The sequence below is a fragment of the Gymnoscopelus braueri genome, assembly GCF_963280865.1.
Source record: "Gymnoscopelus braueri genome assembly, chromosome: 9".
Lineage (NCBI taxonomy): Eukaryota > Metazoa > Chordata > Actinopteri > Myctophiformes > Myctophidae > Gymnoscopelus > Gymnoscopelus braueri.
The window spans coordinates 5,646,511-5,665,063 of record NC_137610.1 but is presented as its reverse complement, the minus strand read 5'-3'; the positions used below and the strand labels follow the sequence as shown (position 1 = coordinate 5,665,063).

At 42.7% G+C, this 18,553-nt stretch overlaps 2 protein-coding genes across 2 annotated transcripts in view; both read left to right on the top strand.

Annotated features, from left to right (window-relative positions):
- Positions 1-2,016: 2,016 nt before the first annotated feature.
- On the top strand, positions 2,017-3,639 carry LOC308091539 (tyrosine--tRNA ligase, cytoplasmic-like; the record flags this gene model as incomplete). Its single annotated transcript, XM_080437201.1, has 1 exon — positions 2,017-3,639. One exon carries the CDS (start codon positions 2,017-2,019, stop codon positions 3,637-3,639), a length of 1,623 nt encoding a protein of 540 aa, XP_080293327.1.
- A 1,007-nt stretch (positions 3,640-4,646) lies between these two features.
- The window catches only part of LOC308092403 (unconventional myosin-Va-like), a 70,123-nt gene continuing 56,216 nt past the window's right edge, over positions 4,647-18,553 (top strand). The window contains exons 1-5 of the mRNA XM_080438272.1: positions 4,647-4,734; positions 7,753-7,863; positions 10,143-10,314; positions 16,956-17,100; positions 17,812-17,968. Of these exons, the coding sequence (XP_080294398.1) occupies positions 4,708-4,734; positions 7,753-7,863; positions 10,143-10,314; positions 16,956-17,100; positions 17,812-17,968 (612 nt within the window). The 5' untranslated portion in view covers positions 4,647-4,707. The remainder of the gene's footprint in view (positions 4,735-7,752; positions 7,864-10,142; positions 10,315-16,955; positions 17,101-17,811; positions 17,969-18,553) is intronic.

Here is an 18,553-nt window from a genome sequence, read left to right as displayed (position 1 = left end):
ATGTACTGCAGCTGCCAATGCATTCCCTATGAGAGGATATGAGAGTTAGCCTACTTTAAAAATTATCCTACATTAACTGGAGACTATATTGATTTAAATAAAAATATGTTTCCAAATGTATGGAGTCTGCACAATTGGTATTGTCGGATTCAGTAGAACCAGCTTTCCAACGGGTCACATGTGTTGCTATGAAAACATGTCAGAGACAGTCACTACAAAGTAAAGTGAACATTGTAGTGTAGTGTGTTCAAATGACTACCATATGTGTCCTATTTCCATTCAGACATTGACATTCATTTTGTTGTAGAATGTACAGGGATGTCCTGGCTTCACGTATGCCAAGCTTTAAAACCTCTCAGAGCTTCCATTGTGAATCTACATGAGTTTATATTTTTTAGTTTTTGGGTCTATAACAATATATATCAATTTCACAACTTTTGCAGTGGGATATTTTTTATAGAATAATCCATTTAATGTGTGGGAGGCATTAGAGATGAGAATGTTGTGTTTGGGGTTGGGATCTGTCTTACTTAAAGTACTAAAAGTACAAAAATGTTTGAAAATAGCAGATCTACAAGCTCACAACAACAATTTAAATTTGGAAATACCTCAAAATTGTACCTAAGTACAGTACTTGAGTAAATTTACTTAGTTACTTTACACCACTGTCTGTCACTTCAGCCCTGTGAGGCTGAACTCTTGAAGAACTAAGCAACCAGGTCTATGAAAAAAGCCCAAAAGAAGTGGCATTGAAACCTATATACGGTCATTTGAAAATAGCAGATCTACAAGCTCACAATGTGCCGTATCGCAATACGTTGTGGGCTTTTAGATCGGCTATTTTCAAAACGGTCTTTAGAAAAATTTTGAATATCTTTGAAATGTTTTAACACAAATCTTGTATGGGGGTCCCTGGCATCAAATATATTTTCAGATGGGGGTCCATGGACAAATACATATTCATTAGGGGTCCATGGACAAATACATATTCATTAGGGGTCCATGATATGAAAAATGTTATTGATTTATTAACAGATGTGTAAACAGTACAGATGTATGATGTTACAATGGTTGTTAAAAGGATACCCCCCCCACACACACACACACACACACACACACACACACACACACACACACACACACACACACACACACACACACACACACACACACACACACACACACACACACACACACACACACACACACACACACACACACACACACACACAAACTACCAATATTTACAAGCGACTTTACAGGAAAAACAAGCCCAAAGTCGCATATAAAAAACGGACATGGCAACACTGGCAGAGGGAATTCAGAAGGTGTGTAAAACTGCAGAGGAGACACTGTGACCAGCAGAGGGCAGCAGATCATTCTTTGAGGGGCAGAAACGAACAAAATGTGAAAATAGCTGATCTACAAGCAGTGGTGGAAAGTAACTAAGTACATGTACTCAAGTACTGTACTTAAGTATAATTTTGAGGTATTTGTACTTTACTTGAGTGTGTCCAATTTTCAATACTTTTACTTCTACTCCACTACATTTCAGAGGCAAATATTGTACTTTTACTCCACTACAATTATTTTAGAACTTTAGTTACCATTTACTTTGTAGATTTAGATTATTACAAAACCACTTCAGACCTATATATACTTTGGCAATTTGAAAATAGCAGATCTACAAGCTCACAACGCGTCGCTCTGCGACGTGTTGTGAGCTTGTAGATCGGCTATTTTCAAATGACTTTTATAAATTACACAAGCACACGATTATCTGTCTTTTACAGTTATAATAATAAGAGGTCCCTGCTTCGGGACAGTGAGGTAACTGGTTACCTGGTTACCATGAAGAGGTCATGATGAGGTCATCATGACCTCATCACGATGACAAGAGCAAACACCGGCAGACGCCATATAATCTGGACAAACAGATTGATCCACTCTCTCCATGTATCCACATATAGGAGCTTCATCCGTAGAGAAGATAAATTAATGTCTCAACGGGGGGTCATGGCAGAGCCGAGTCCAGAGAAGAAGGTCCTCGGTCCAGAGGAGAAGTTCCACCTGGTAACCAGGAACCTACAGGAGGTCCTGGGCGAGGACAGACTGAGGCAGGTTCTCCAGGAGCGAGAGCTGAAGGTGTACTGGGGAACAGCCACCACGGGCAGACCCCACGTCGCCTACTTTGTGCCGATGTCCAAGATCGCCGACTTCCTGGCGGCCGGGTGCGAGGTGACCGTTCTGCTGGCGGACCTGCACGCCTACCTGGACAACATGAAGGCCCCCTGGGGGCTGCTGGAGCTACGGGCGAAGTACTACGAGGAGATCATCAAGGCCATGTTGGAGAGCATCGGGGTGCCGCTCGACAAGCTGACGTTCGTCAAGGGAACGGACTTCCAGCTGGGCCGAGAGTACACGCTGGACGTGTACCGTTTGTCGTCCGCGGTCACCGAGCACGACGCCAAGAAAGCCGGCGCCGAGGTGGTCAAACAGGTGGAGCACCCTCTGCTGAGCGGTCTGCTGTACCCCGCGCTGCAGGCTCTGGACGAGGAGCACCTCAAGGTGGACGCACAGTTCGGAGGAGTCGACCAGAGGAAGATCTTCACGTTTGCGGAGAAGCACCTGCCCGCCCTGGGCTACGCCAAGCGCGTCCATCTGATGAACCCCATGGTGCCGGGACTGACGGGGGCCAAGATGAGCTCCTCCGAAGACGAGTCAAAGATCGATCTCCTGGACGACGAGGCGGATGTGAGGAAGAAGCTGAAGAAGGCTTTCTGCGAGCCGGGCAACGTCCGGAACAATGGTGTGCTGTCCTTCGTCAAACACGTCCTCTTCCCGCTCCGCGGAGAGCTTTGCATCAAAAGAGACGCCGAGCGGGGCGGAGACAAAGTCTACGGCACGTTCGAGGAGGTGGAGCGGGACTTTGCGGACGAGTCGATCCACCCGGGAGACTTGAAGGCCTCGGTGGAGCTCGCACTCAACAGACTCCTGGAGCCGATCAGGAAGAAGTTTGAGTCTCCTGAGCTCCGCAAACTGACCGCTGCGGCCTACCCCGGCCCCTCGAAGAAAACGGCAGCAGCAGCATCTGGGAAAAAGGGCGTCGCTAAAGCCGGAGGAGGTGGAGGTGGAGGAGATGATGAGTTGGTGCCCTCCCGCCTGGACATCAGGGTGGGCAAGATCATCAGCGTAGAGAAGCATCCCGACGCCGACTCGCTGTACCTGGAGAAGATCGACGTGGGAGAGGCGGAGTCCAGGACCGTAGTCAGCGGGCTGGTGGCCTACGTTTCCCAGGAGGCCTTGCGGGACAGAATGGTGCTCCTGCTCTGCAATCTGAAACCTCAGAAGATGCGGGGGGTGGAGTCTGAAGCCATGCTGCTGTGCTCCACAGCGGAAGGAGGGGTGGAACCTCTGGAGCCGCCAGAGGGCTCCAGGCCAGGAGACCGGGTGTTTGTAGAAGGATACGAGGCGGGGGAACCGGACCAGAGGCTCAACCCAAAGAAGAAGGTCTGGGAGAAGATACAGGTGGACCTGAAGGTATCAGAGGAGGGCGTCGCCCAGTGGAAGCAGAACCATTTGATGACAATACTTGGACAGATCACATGCAAAACTATGAGAGGAGGCAACATCAGTTAGAGACGGACGGACGGACAGACAGACAGGCATAACACAACAGGTACAATGGTTATTGCTTAACCAGAGGGGCATCGTTCCCAACGGATGTTGTTCTCAACGGGCATATAGTATATACCTGCCTAGTTTCTACTCTAATAAATGGAAACAAATCAATAAACATACAAATGTTTAACAAAAAATTTAAAATCATTTCAATGAAATCTAAATGTTAAGATGTTTTCATTTTTTAATCCTCAAATAAAGGTCTGTCTGTCTCTTTTAATCATGGCCACAAATCAAAACAATAAACTAAAAGGGCAACAAAGGTACCTTATGTGCCAGCTTAGGAGCCTTACAATAAATTACAAGGGAAATAAAAGCACCCTATGTACATGCTCAGATGCCTTACTAATAAAATAAAAGGGAAATAAAAGTACCCTATGCACACTCTCAGGTGCCTTGTGGTTCTCAACCTTTGGGTCGGGACCCCCAAGGGGGTCCCCACATGATTTTTTTGGGGGTCCCCAGATGACAGTGAAGTAACAAAAAAAAATACCTTATACATTATTGCATCAAAAGTAATCAATAAACTGTACAATAAAAACTGGTCAAACATTGTCCAAATTGTCAAAAAATATAAGAGGCAACAACAGTGAAAATAGCAGATCTACAGGCTCACAACAGCTTGTAGATCTGCTGGGGGGGGGGGGGGTCCCAGTTCAAATATGATTATTTTTGGGGGTTCTCAGGCTATCCACGAGTTTCCAGTGTGGGGCATTGAGGGAATTATGGGCATCACTTCCTGTTGTCAGTCATTCAATTCACATTCCTACAGGAAGTGATGCCCATCATAATTCCCTTGGAAACTTGTGGATAAAGGTTGAGAACCACTGCCTTACAAATAAAATAAAAGGGAAATAAAATTACCCTATGCGCACGCTGCAGAAGGAGGAGTCGGACGGTGACGGCAGTGACAGACTGACAAACTTTCCTGCTCAGAAACTTTATCTCTCTGTTCAGCATTCTGACAGAAAACATGAATATAAGTATGATCTGATCTCTTCTGTTCTGGAGGGTTTAATAAACACCATGGCAGCTTGTGAGCTCTATTCTAAGGTAGGAGCTGATTGATTAATTAATTAATTAATTCATGAATTGTATTGAATCCTGTTCATTCAGAAGGTTGTGAATGATCTAACTCCGTTTGGAACCTCTTCCTCCTATAGATGCGGTCCCACAGCGTCGGGTTCAGGCAGCTGACGGCAACGGCGAATATTGTCCATTATGATGATACTGATCTTTCTCCTCACATCGTATCCATAAAGTAAAGCTCAGACCCCCTGCTCTCAGATGTTTCACATTTTAGCGGCCAAGAAAATCAAACCGACGGGTTGAAACAAGCGTTTAAATCGTTTTTTTAGTCAGCCTGTGGCCAGTCAGCCCCCGTCCGCATGCTGTACTGCTCCAGGGAGATTGCATTGTGAACACATGGCCACAGGCTGACTGAAAAAGCGATTTAAACGCTTGTTTCAACCCTTCAATAAAAGATTCTTGGCCGCTAAAATGTGAAACATCTGAGAGCAGGAGAGCTGAGCTTTACTTTTTATATACGATGTGAGGAAAAAGGTCAGTAGTGGAGAATATTCACCGGTCCCGTCAGCTGCCTGAACCCGACGGTGTGGAACCTCATCTTGGAGCTATAGTGGAGGGAGAGGTTCCACATCATTATGGAGCTATATGAATGAACGGGATTCTGACAGTGAATTATTATTGCACATTATATGTTATTATGTTGTTTTGTTGGACCTTGAGTTCTAATTAAAGAAAAAGTGATTTACATGGAGAATAAATAAGAGAAAGAAGAGAGAGAGAAGAGGGTTAACATAGTGTCTAAACTCCTTGAAGGTTCTCTTTGTGTTTCCAGAAAGTTGTAAAAGCATTTAAAGTCTAAATAAATAAATCTTATTAAAGACACTGTTCATAAAGTTAAGACAAAACAGGTTTTAATGAAGAGGCTTATAGTTCATCAGTGAATTATTAATTAAAGAACACAAGTAAGGCTTCGTGAGGGCAGGTGAAAAGTTGAAAAGTCACTAATAAATAAAAGTGTAATAGTAGGCCTAATAGTATCTGACAGAGAGAATGAAGTGTTTAGTAAATCATGAAGGAAGCTGTTTATTGAACAGGAAGAATATTTTGCGTCATTTTGTTGAGCAAGACTTTCTTAATTTTTTTTCAATTAATGGTTTGAATAAGCATTGCAGTAAAAAGTGTTTTATTTTAGGGTTAGACTGGTTTAGTAGTTTAGTCTTGTAATTCTCATTAAAACATGGCAGCAGCATGCACAGCTGGAGCCTAATTAATAATTAGATAAGCGTGTGTTGCATTAGATGTGACTTGATCCACAGATAAATATTGTGAAAATAGCTGATCTACAAATCATGAACACAGTGTGCAATATCCGTGAAATTTTGCACACACATTCCCACTAGGCAGAGGAAGAAATGCCACTTTTTTCAAATCAGCCTCATGGTGGCGCTATTACAGGCTGATTCGTGTTCTTACCTGTAACTGTCTGCACCGATCTGTGTAGAACTTTGTATTCGCACTCCTAGAGGCCAAGGAAAAACCTTTGCCCTGCATTTTTCACATATGCCTTTTATAGCACCACCAGGAGGCCGACTTATGTAAAACACATAGTTTTATATTACTCCTTCAGATTTTAGCAAACTTTCACGCAAATCGGTGCACATGATCTCTATAGTCATGTGATCAAGACGGATCTGTTTGATTTTTCATATTCCATCCTGATTGGCTAAGATTGACATCTAAAGTTCGCAGGAGTTTTGAACAAAATGCCGAAAATCATGAACATAGCATCCGATTGCGGTGAAACTTTGCACGCACATTGCACTACGTTGAGGAACAAATGCCAACCTTTTAACATTGCCCTATTATAGCGCCACCAGGCGCTGTTTCTTTTTTATATTACTCATACAAAGTTTGTCCAAACATCATGCAAATCGGTACACATTATCTCTATAGTCAAGTGATCAAGACGGAGCTGTCCGATTTTTCATATTCCATCCTGATTGGCGAATTTCGATAGCCTGGCTCCACCCCCTGTATCGCTTGCCTCGCATTCAGGGTCTGGTGACGGTGTCGAAGACGGGGGTTTCTCGGTTGAAAATCTGTACGACGAATCGGGATCGGGATAATCCAGTATGAACCAATCGCCAAAGAGTCCAACTTTGGCCACGCCCCCACCTCAGAAAACGTCTGCGCTGAGCGGGCTTTCAGACTGAATAATGGAGTGAAACGAAATGAAAATTCAGGCTGAGTGTCAGGCTAGAATTCCGAACATTGCTGGCCCACAATAACCTACCTGACCTGGCGGAGACCTGTGCTCCGAGGAGCACTTTTTCTAGTTTTTTATCAATTTAGAGTCATTAAATTGTCAGTTTATAAATAAATAAATAATAAAAATAAATGCGCATCTCTGGACCTTCCGTTCCAGAGATAATGGCCAAAACATTGAAAACGGCCACTTTTGCCATTTTTTTTTTTACGATTTTCGATTGAGTTTTGGCCATTGTCCCCCGTTTGTCTTTAATAACACGGGCTAGGAAGATCAGACGGCGACAAACCGAGGTAATATAAAGTTCATTTTGAGCTGCATCCAACACACCCACTGCCATTTCCGTCGGCCTTACCGTTAGGCCGCTAGGGGCAGTTGAAATAAATTGTTTGGGGTAATAGATTTTTTGGAGAGGAGAGGGCACTTTTTTACCGACGGGTAAAAGGGCAGGGTCTCAAGCCTCCTTTCATGTCTATGTGTGCACGTACCTGTCCTTGAAATGAAATAGTGTGAGAACCACCGGTATTATAATTATATATCAGACATGAAGTCCACATAACCAGATCTGACAGTGTGATTAACAACCGGTTCCGGAAAATGTTCCAAAATGTGATGGAACCCATTCCTTGTTCCTCAATGTTGTATGCGGTTCCTCCGGTTCCAGATCCTCCCAGCCCCATGTTCATATTGCTGTTCTGTCCCCAGCATAAATACAACATATTCTTCTTATTATTCTTCTTCTCATTATTATTATATTGGTGATGTTCTCTTCCCAGCATGCCCGGGTGTGGCTTCCCCACCACCAGGATGTGTGGCAGCCTGCAGAGCTGACCAGGAACTATACTCCTGGAGACAAGACCCTCCATGTGCTGCTGGAGGATGGGACGGTGAACACACACACACACACACACACACACACACACACACACACACACACACACACACACACACACACACACACACACACACTAATGCTGTATGTTCAGAATCATATGGTCTCTGTCGGGTGTAAACCTCATATGTCCAAAACTGTTACTTTACAGGATTCAAATTCAAAAGTAGCAGAGCTACAAGCTCGAAACGCGTCGCGCCATGTTTCAAGCTTGTAGATGCTACTTACGGTGTTATCGTGTGGCGCTCTAGTGTGATCAAGTAGACGTTAATTTAAAAGAACACATAAAGTTAGAATATGGAGATCAGAGGTTTCTGCCTGACAACAACGATGTTCCATGATGTGAGAAAAGGTCAAATGAACAGAAAATGTCCATTTCAACAGAAGAATGTGTGACGGATGACATTGGTTTTCCTCTGTTAGTGATCTGTGTCCACCAACCATGTCTCTGTGTTGTGTTGTACACTGTGTTGTACACACTGTGTGTTCAGTCGCTGTGATTATTAATGATTATTTTTCATAATGGATCAAATGGATTAGTTTGATGAACTACTGCAGCCCTTACACACAGCTACTGTGTTGCATGGCTCTTATAGTTAGTGTGTGCAGCAGTGAGCTGTCAGGTCTGAACATGTTGTGTAGGTTCAGTATTATGGAAATGAGGCAGATAGTGTGGAAATGAACAGGCTGCAGCCAGGGGCAGCTTAAAGGAGTAGTTCACCCCAAAAAATTACTTATTTTCTTTCAATTACACACCCCATGAAAGCCTTGAATTCATGGAGATTTGTCTGTTTTTGTTGCATTCCTGAGACAATAATGTGATGACCACCACCTGTAAGGGTCCATTTGGAACCCCCTAAAGGAACCCTGAGGGACTTTGAGATCTTTGAGAACCACTGTCCTAGACTTATTTAAATTACACACTGGTATACGCAACGGGCCCGAACCTCTAGTTTAAAAAAATCACGTACTTATTAATACTTTTAAAAAAAAGCAATTACTCTAGAACAGTGGTGGAAAGTAACTTAAGTACATTTTTTAAATTACTGTACTTTTACAGTTATTAAATGTTATTTGTACTTTACTTGAGTATTTCTAATTTCCAATACTTTTCCTTCTACTCCACTACATCTCAGAGGCCAATATTGTAGTTTTACTCCCCTACAATTATTTGAAAACTTTAGTTACTTTTCAGTTATACATTATGATATTCTGAAACTTACATTAACCACTTTAGCTCTATTTTATACACAGGCTATTTGAAAATAGCAGATCTACAAGCTCACAACACGTGCAACAGACCTGCCAATCGGGCTCAGCCCTATTGGCATGACTGGTAACACGTCGGACTGGCGAGTGGGAGCCTCGGGTTCAATCCCAGCTCACTGCTTTCCACTACACAAACATTCATTTAAAGAAACCAACGTTTGGACAACGTAGTCTTCCTCAGGGTTTTGGATTATTTTATTGATGAAATTATGTTCAGAAGCATCTTCGATGAAAACGTAATGGTCTAAAAGATATTTAATAAAAGCCAGAGTCTCAATGCATTTCTTCAACTGGTTGGTTGTACAGTATGTCCACCAGGTTTAGAGTTATAATACTGTAGCTAAACATCATAATTCAGAATATTGTGCTAATAGTTTAGGGCATTGGTTCTCAAAGTGGGGTCCGGGGACTCCCAGGGGTCCTTGAGGGGGTTCCAGGGGGTCCCCAGATAAATGATGGATTGTTAGGAACCTAATGGACCCTTAAGGGTCTGTAACTCTGAGAGTGTACACATGGAACCAAATGGACCCTTAAGGGTCTGTAACTCTTGAGTGTACACATGGAAACAAATGGACCCTTACAGGTCTGTAACTCTGAGAGTGTACACATGGAACCACATGGACCCTTACAGGTCTGTAACTCTTGAGAGTGTACACATGGAAACAAATGGACCCTTACAGGTCTGTAACTCTGAGAGTGAACAAAACATTTGTACACTCTCAGAGTTATGGTGGTCCGTGGTCTAATGCAGGGGTTCTCAAAATGGGGTCTGGGGACCCCCATGGCCCTATAGATTTCAGCTATTTTCAAAAACATCTTGACATTCTTTGAAAATGTCTGAATATGAACAAATTCACATTAATTTAGGGGTTCTTGACATGAAAAAGTTTGAGAACCACTGGTTTATAAAACACAGCCTTTTCACACTGTTTCACAACAGACAAACATTTTCCAGTGGCTTGTTTTTAATCACCTGTGTATTTTTCCAATATATTTCAATTCCAGGGAGTGGAGGTCAAGCTGGACCCCAAAACCCTCAGCCTGCCTCCGCTGAGGAACCCCAACATCCTGGTAGGAGAGAACGACCTGACGGCTCTGAGCTACCTCCATGAGCCTGCTGTCCTCCATAACCTGACCGTCCGCTTCCTGGACTCCAAGATGATCTACACCTACTGCGGTAAAAACATAACGTAACCACCTACACCTAATGCGGTAAAAACCATAGACATATATAGGTAGACGCCTCCTTCGGCTCTGAGGCATGTGTATCTTGGGCGCCATTTTAGCGTAGGAAAGCTGTAGGGAAGCTTCCGTGTGTGTCACAGAAGGGGGCGTTCGGTAGGCCAATCAGAGGCAGGTGGGGGCGGGACAACTGATTCTGACAGGTCTTAGAAAAGACGCACTGTGATTGGCCAGTAGTCAACGCGCTGTGAGCGCTGTGATTGGCCAGTAGACACTTTGAGTGTCCGTTTGCCTATGCGAAAATGGCGGCCGCGATACAAGTTGCTCCAACGAACTGCAGAGGCCAATGAGGTATCTAGGTTTCTATATCTATGGTAAAAACACAACGTAACCACCTACACCTACTGCTGTAAAAACATAACGTAACCACCAAGATGATCTACACCTACTGCGGTAAAAACATAACGCAACCACCAAGAACAGTGGTGGAAAGTAACTCAGGTACTGTGTACTTTTTTTTTACTTTACTGGAGTATTTCCAATTTTCATTACTTTCACTTCTTCTCCACTACATCTCAGAGCCAAATATTGTACTTTTACTCCACTACAATTATTTGATTTGAAAACTTTAGTTACTAGTTACTTTGTAGATTAATTTTGATTATTATTATTGCAAAACATACATATGATAAAACATACATCAGCCCTATATACATTTCGTCCATTTGAAAATAGCAGATCTTCAAGCTCACAATGCGTTGCGATGTGACGCATTGTGAGCTTGTAGATCTGCTATTTTAAAAATAGCAGATATAGCATGGTCATTTTATACCAATATTTTTGTACTTTTACTCAAGTACATTTAGAATTCCGGACTTTTACTTGTAACAGAGTATTTCTACATTGCAGAATGGATACTTTTACTTAAGTAACAAATGTGAATACTTTTTCCACCACTGGCCAAGAATCTACTTTATTGTCACAAGATTTTAAGGGTTGGGATCGGGAACCGTTCTTTTAATTTATCACACTGTCAGTGGTTCTCAAACGTTTTAATTTCAAGGACCCTGATGAATCAAGCTTCTCCACTTGCTTCTACCATATAACGTAGCTTTACTTCTACACACACACACACACACACACACACACACACACACACACACACACACACACACACACACACACACACACACACACACACACACACACACACACACACACACACACTGCGTTGTTTTAATAATGTTACCTTTTGTACTGTTTTTTATTGTGCAAAAAAATACATAAATAAAAACATTATTTCAAGGATTGACAAAGGACGCAATGGTTCAGAAATAGTGCTTGTTCATAAGCTGGTCCAGACGGCTCTCAATGATTTCACCAAACATCCGGATCCAGTTTTTGCCCCCCGTGCCCGACCGGCCCGTTGACCAACCCGACCCTATACACCTTCTAACATCAATTACCTTGGTTCAGATATAGCCCCGCCCTAATCCAACAGCGACCAATGGTTGTGGAAGAGGGCTTGACAAAGGGTCAATTGTTATTAAAGAGTGGATGAAATCACTTTTTCCTACAAGACGCCAACATGTGCACTCTGAAGGAAGTTAGGAGAGAGAGGAGGAGAGAGAGGTGGAGAGAGAGAGGGGGAGAGAGAGAGGGGAAGGGAGAGAGGGGGGAGGGGGGAGAGAGAGGCAGGGAGAGCGAGGGAGAGAGAGAGAGGGAGGGAGGGAGAGAGAGAAAGAGGGGGAGAGAGAAGGGGGGAGTGGGGAGAGAGTGAGTAGAGAGGAAAGGAAACAAAGAAGCAAGTTAAATAACAGGAAGCTAACAGATTGAAATCTAATATTGTTTCTGTCCCGTAGAAACCTCTTAACTCTGTGTTTAGACTTTTTACCCTTTTTTTTTGTTTCTTTAAATTCTCCTGAAAATGCACAGTTTTGGACATACAAGCTTTCCTCCTGATAGCCACCATATGCAGTACCTCTACATAAGGCAGGGGTTCCCAAAGTGTGGGCCGGGGACCCACTGTACATAAGGTGCATAAGGCTAACAGATATCAGCGTCACAGCAGACAGTAGTTCCTCTGACTCACTATCATAGTTACAGTTAGACTTTGATCCTGTTCATAATGCTCTATGACACAATGTCTCTGTCAGCTAGAACCCTGGTAAGAACCAGACCTGTGTTATACTTTACAGGAAAGGGTTAAAATAACCTATGGTTCAATATTTATAAAACACACACACACACACACACACACACACACACACACACACACACACACACACACACACACACACACACACACACACACACACACACACACACACACACACACTTAACCAGTGGTGGTAGAAGTACTCAAATAGTTTTTACTTAAGTAGAAGTATCAATACTGCGATGTAGAAATACTACTGTTACAAATAAAGGTCCGGTATTAAAAAAATTACTTGAGTAAAAGTACAAAAGTATTCGCATTCAAATATTGCGCTGTGAGCTTGTAGATCGGCTATTTTCAAATAGCCTAAGTGTGCATAGGGCTTATCTGGTGAATGCATGTTTTGTAATAATAATCCAAATCTACAAAGTAACTAGTAACTAAAGTTTTACAAAAAAATGGAAATACTCCAGCAAAGTAAAAATTCCTCAAAAGTGTACTCAAGTTCAGTACTTGAGTAAATGTACTTAGTTACTTTACACCACTGCACTTAACCACGGCTACACACACACACACACGCACACGCACACGCACACGCACACGCACACACACACACACAGGAGATAAGAGGTTCGGTCCTGGCAGTAATGCTAATCTATATGGTTGTGATGATACAGAGAGCATCAGGTCTCTTAAAGTCACACGGTCTACTGTTTGTGATGGACACATTTTGTTTCCCAAGCAGTGGGTCGGGACCCATGTTTGGGTCGCTGACCAATCTTTATGGTCCGTGAGTAAATATCCCTTTTTTTTGTTTCCTACATAAAACAGATACATGGAACCATAAATAAAACCAGAAAATCTAATAATTTCCATAAAAAAAGAAAAAAATAAGAGTGTTTAAAGGAGAATTCCGCCCTAGATTTTTCTTGGAGGAGTGGTACAGTAGAGCCTATGGGCCATGCGCTAGATCGCGTATTTTAACAGCTTATTTTTGGGGGGGGACGGGGAGGGGGGGTCTGAAGTTCATATCGATGGAAAACACTCCACAATGTTTTTGTCCAGAATGGGCCGCCGTAGTGTTAACTCATTGAGTGCCCAAATTATTTCTGTCTATTTCTGGCCATTACGATTTAGATTTCTTTTTTTTTTTCAAAGTAAAAAAAAAGTGCTTAGGAAGCGAGATACAGCCTTTTTCAGTTATAAGTTAAACAAGGAGTGGATGGAGCTGCAAATCTTCAGAAAATGATATCTTGGGTTCTGAACAATATATATATATATATTTTGTTTTTAATTTTTTTTTCAAAAACACGTGAAACACGTGATTGGCACGTTGCACCATAGCGTTAAAACACGTGAAACACGTGAATGGCACTCAATGAGTTAACAAACTGACGTGGATGACGTCGCGGGTGAAATCTTGTCTTGTGAGACTTCTGGAGGGAAGCATCCAACACAAACACTATGGAGGGTCTTCTGTCAAAAAAACATATCAATTAATACAATTAATTATACAATGAAGTGAATCCTATTCAAAATGTTTTTAAAAATAGCCGATCTACAAGCTTACAACGCGTTGCGTTGAGATGTAACATTTAGAAAATGTTCATCTATGACCCTAACCCCCAAAATAAGGACGTCGGGTTTAAAGTGGTAAAACATCACATGATTCCATGATTGCCGTAACAGTACATCGGCCGGGCTCTAGATTATATATTCATAATAGGGATGGGAGGATTATTGTGACCAAAATAATTGCGAATTACGATATCATCGCGATAATCAAAATATGCTTAAAACTCTTAAAATTACACTTTTGTTGTTAAAGGGATAGTTCACCCAAAAAAGTACTTTTTTCCTATGGAGTAGTCACCCCATGGAGACTTGAATTCATGGGTATGTTTTAGTTTTTGTCTCATTCCTAAGACAATAATATGATGACCAGCGGACCGGTAGGCAGTGGTTCCGGTAGGAGATACAAAGGAGACTCTTTAGCCAGATTCCATTCCCCAAAGCTCGGTCACTCGCTCACTCTCCTCGCTTCCTCCACTCGCGCCTAAGCCCCGCCCCTGCGAGGAGCCGAGGATTATTTGTGAGGACGAGTGGTCGAGTGGTTGCCGTCAAAGGATCGGACTGCACTGGGTCCGTCATTTCAAAGCGACAGAAAATTCCGCGATCACTTATGACGTCTCAAACAGCTGGACCAGAGCCGTGGATGAAAATATACATGCATAGAATAATATGCAGGTATAGAATAATACAGAATATAAGAATAAACAATTCATCAATGTGGATGGCCACATTGTTATCTTTATAGTTAACATTTTGTGCAAAGCCATTTATTCCTGAAATAGTGAACGAAGCGCCAGGATGATTAAACATTTATGAATTAAATCCTGACCCGTCCCTCTTTTTGCTCTTACAGTCCCCAGACCCCCCACCCCCCGCAGCAGTCCCGCACGGCACTGCTGCTTATAACAGCCACCGTATATTACAGAGTATGTCTGACTCTGAATTACATCATTCATGCAGGGTAGCCATACGTCCTCTTTTCCCCGGACATGTCCTCTTTTGGGGGGCTGTCTGGGGGGGTTTCATAAAATCCTTCAAATGTCCGGGGTTTAGAGAGTTTGGGTGATATCCCTCCCACTTCTGGGACGAAGAAAAAAGAAAAAAACTCAGACGATTTTGTGATTTTGCTTGATATTGTTTGATAGCGAAATAAATCATGACTGATAGACATGAAAGAAGACCCTTCACAGCTAATAGAGTATTTTAAAATTTAAGAATCGGTTCAGAATTGAATGAGTACGGCTATAGTTAAATAGCGTAAAGTGTCCTCTTTTTGGGGAATTCAGAATATAGTCACCCTATATTCAGTCTATATATAAATACAATACATTATTTTAAACATAATCTTTGTCACAGTAATTTATAGTAGTCCATGCACTGCATTGTGGCATGCACGGAGAGAAATGAACTATCAGCTTTTGAGACAGTATAAGTGTGCACAATATATTACAATGTATATAATTGTATTATACTTTATATCATACAAAGCAATAAAGCCAGTGGCTTGTTGCGTCTTTTCAGTTAATTTACTGTGTGTGTGTGTGTGTGTGTGTGTGTGTGTGTGTGTGTGTGTGTGTGTGTGTGTGTGTGTGTGTGTGTGTGTGTGTGTGTGTGTGTGTGTGTGTGTGTGTGTGTGTGTGTGTGTGTGTGTGTGTGTGTGTGTGTGTGTGTGTGTGTGTGTGTGTGTGTGTGTGTGTGTGTGTGTGTGTGTGTGTGTGTGTGAGAGAGACGGGCAACGAGTGATCGGCGGGGGCGAGGGGGGGTGGAGCCGGTGTTTTCGGGGCATGGTTTCGGTTTCAAGCAGTGTTTGTGTGGCCACATGTGGAGGAGGACCATGTATACGTCACGGCAGAAGGGAAAAAACAAAAAAAAACGTCTACACGTGATGCGGAAGTCTGCCGCGGAGGAGCTGTGTAGAGTGGTCGAGCCTACACTTGATGTACACTCGCTAAATGCGGAAGTAGAGAGCCGCCTCGGCTCCTCCACTCGACTCCACTCGCCTCCTCCAAGAAGCAACTGAGTAATTGGAATTTAGCACATCCGGTTTGGAGTCGGAGTGACCGAGTGGGAGTGAGCGAGTGGCCGAGATTTTCGGGTTTGGAATCTGGCTTTAGTGTCTCCTACCAGAACCGCTGCCGTTCATCAAATATATTATCTTAGGAATGAGACAAAAACTACAACATATCCATGAATTCAAGTCTCCATGGGGTGACTACTCCATAGGAAAAAAGTGATTTTGCGGGTGAACTATCCCTTTAAGCACTTGAACCCCAGCATCCATATGTCTGGGGTGGAACATTTGCCAAAAATAGCCGATCTACAAGCTCACAGATCGGCTATTTTTGGCAAAGAGATTTAGAGAGTGAAAAAGAGACTGTAGGCTATCAATACTTTCTTTACAGGTGCGTTTTTACCAATTCTGGAGGGTTTAAGACAGTGGTAGAGGATATGCAGCTCGGTAAAGGTGAATTGATCCCAGTGTATGACGAGGACAATGTCACCTTAACTCATTCACTGCCAGAACTTTTTTTTTTTTGCGTTTGCCCACTGCCAGAGATTTTTCATTGAAAAAAAAAAGTACTCAGGAGCCGAGATACAAAATGTTTAAGTTTTAAGTTAACAAGGAAGTGGATGGGAGTCTAGATCTTCAAAAAATCATATCTCCTTGGTCTTTGGGTTAAAAAATAAATAAATAAATAAGAAAAAAAGAAAAAAAGAAAAAAAAAGATTTTTTTTTATTTTTTTTATTAAAAGTCGTTTTAGTCGTTCTTGGCAGGGAATGAGTTAAATTAAAATCTCTGCGATATCATTATTGTGAAGCGTTTCTTTTATCACGGTAAACGAATATCGTCCCTAATTCTGTAGCTCAAGTCAGATGATAATATTCTGTTTGTCTATATTTTCAGGCATCGTCCTGGTGGCCATCAACCCTTATGAGAGTCTGCCCATCTATGACGTCGGCCTCATCACGGCCTACAGCGGTCAGAACATGAGTGACATGGACCCTCACATCTTCGCTGTGACCGAGGAGGCCTACAGGCGCATGGCCAGGTCTCTGCATATATATATGTTTTTCATGAATCTTTTAATTAGTTGTCATTACATACTCATCCATGCCTTGGCCGTATATAGAAAAGTTACCACAGGGATAACTGGCTTGTGGCGGCCAAGCGTTCATAGCGACGCAGAATTCACCAAGCGTTGGATTGTTCACCGACTAATAGGGAACGTGAGCTGGGTTTAGACCGTCGTGAGAGAGGTTAGTTTTACCCTACTGATGATGTGTTGTTGCAATAGTAATCCCACTCAGTACGAGAGGAACCGCAGGATCAGACATTTGGTGTAGCAGATCTGCAAGCTCGCAACGCATCGCGCTGCGACACGTTGTGAGCTTGTACATCTGCTATTTTCAGCATGCAGCCAAGTGTAATATCAGCCATTACGACGCCATCACGGCACCGCCAACATACATTTTAGTCGACTAAATCAACTGTAGATTTAGTCGACTATAATCTTATGATATTTAGTCGACTAAAACTAGACTAAAACTACAACATGTCAGATGAATAAAATATGACTAAAACTAAATGGAATTTTATTCAAAAGACTATGACTAAAACCGAATATAAATTTGCTGTCAAAATCAACACTGGCTTCAATCATCCGAGTTGCTCCAGCACCTTCTTCATTCAGTTCTTTTCAAGGGTTTTAGCTTTGGGCACAAAGCTGGTATAATATGACTGTGTGTCATTCTCCTCACAGTGATGACAGAAACCAGTCCATCATAGTGAGCGGGGAGTCGGGCGCTGGGAAAACGGTCTCCGCCAAGTACGCCATGCGCTACTTCGCTACGGTCAGCGGGACGTCCACTGAGTCCAACATCGAGCAGAGAGTGTTGGCGTCCAATCCCATCATGGAGGTAGGCAGTGACAGTGGTGTAAAGTAACTAAGTACATTTACTCAAGTATACTGTATAATTTTCAGTACTTTTACTTCTACTCCACTACATCTCAGAGGCAAATATTATACTTTTACTCCACTACAATTATTTGAAAACTTTAGTTACTAGTTGAGATTTATTTTATTTTATTACAAAACATACATTAACTACTTGTTGGGGCGGCAGTGGCTCAGGGGTAGAGTTGCCAGGGTAGAGTGAACTGGAAACCGCAAGGTTCCCAGTTCGATCCCGGGCTGGGGGGCTCCCCCAGAGTTAGTGTCGAAGTGTCCTTGAGCAAGACGCTGAACCCCTAATTGCTCCCGATGAGCAGGTTGGTGCCTTGCATGGTTTCCTCCGCCATCGGTGTATGAATGTGTGTGTGAATGGGTGAATGTAATGCACAATCTATGTAAAGCGCTTTGGATAAAAGCGCTATACAAATGCACCATTTACCATTTTTACCATTTACTTCAGCCCTATATATATTTCAGCCATTTGAAAATAGCAGATCTACAAGCTTGTAGATCTGCTATTTTCAAAAGATTTTTTACATTTTCAGATGAG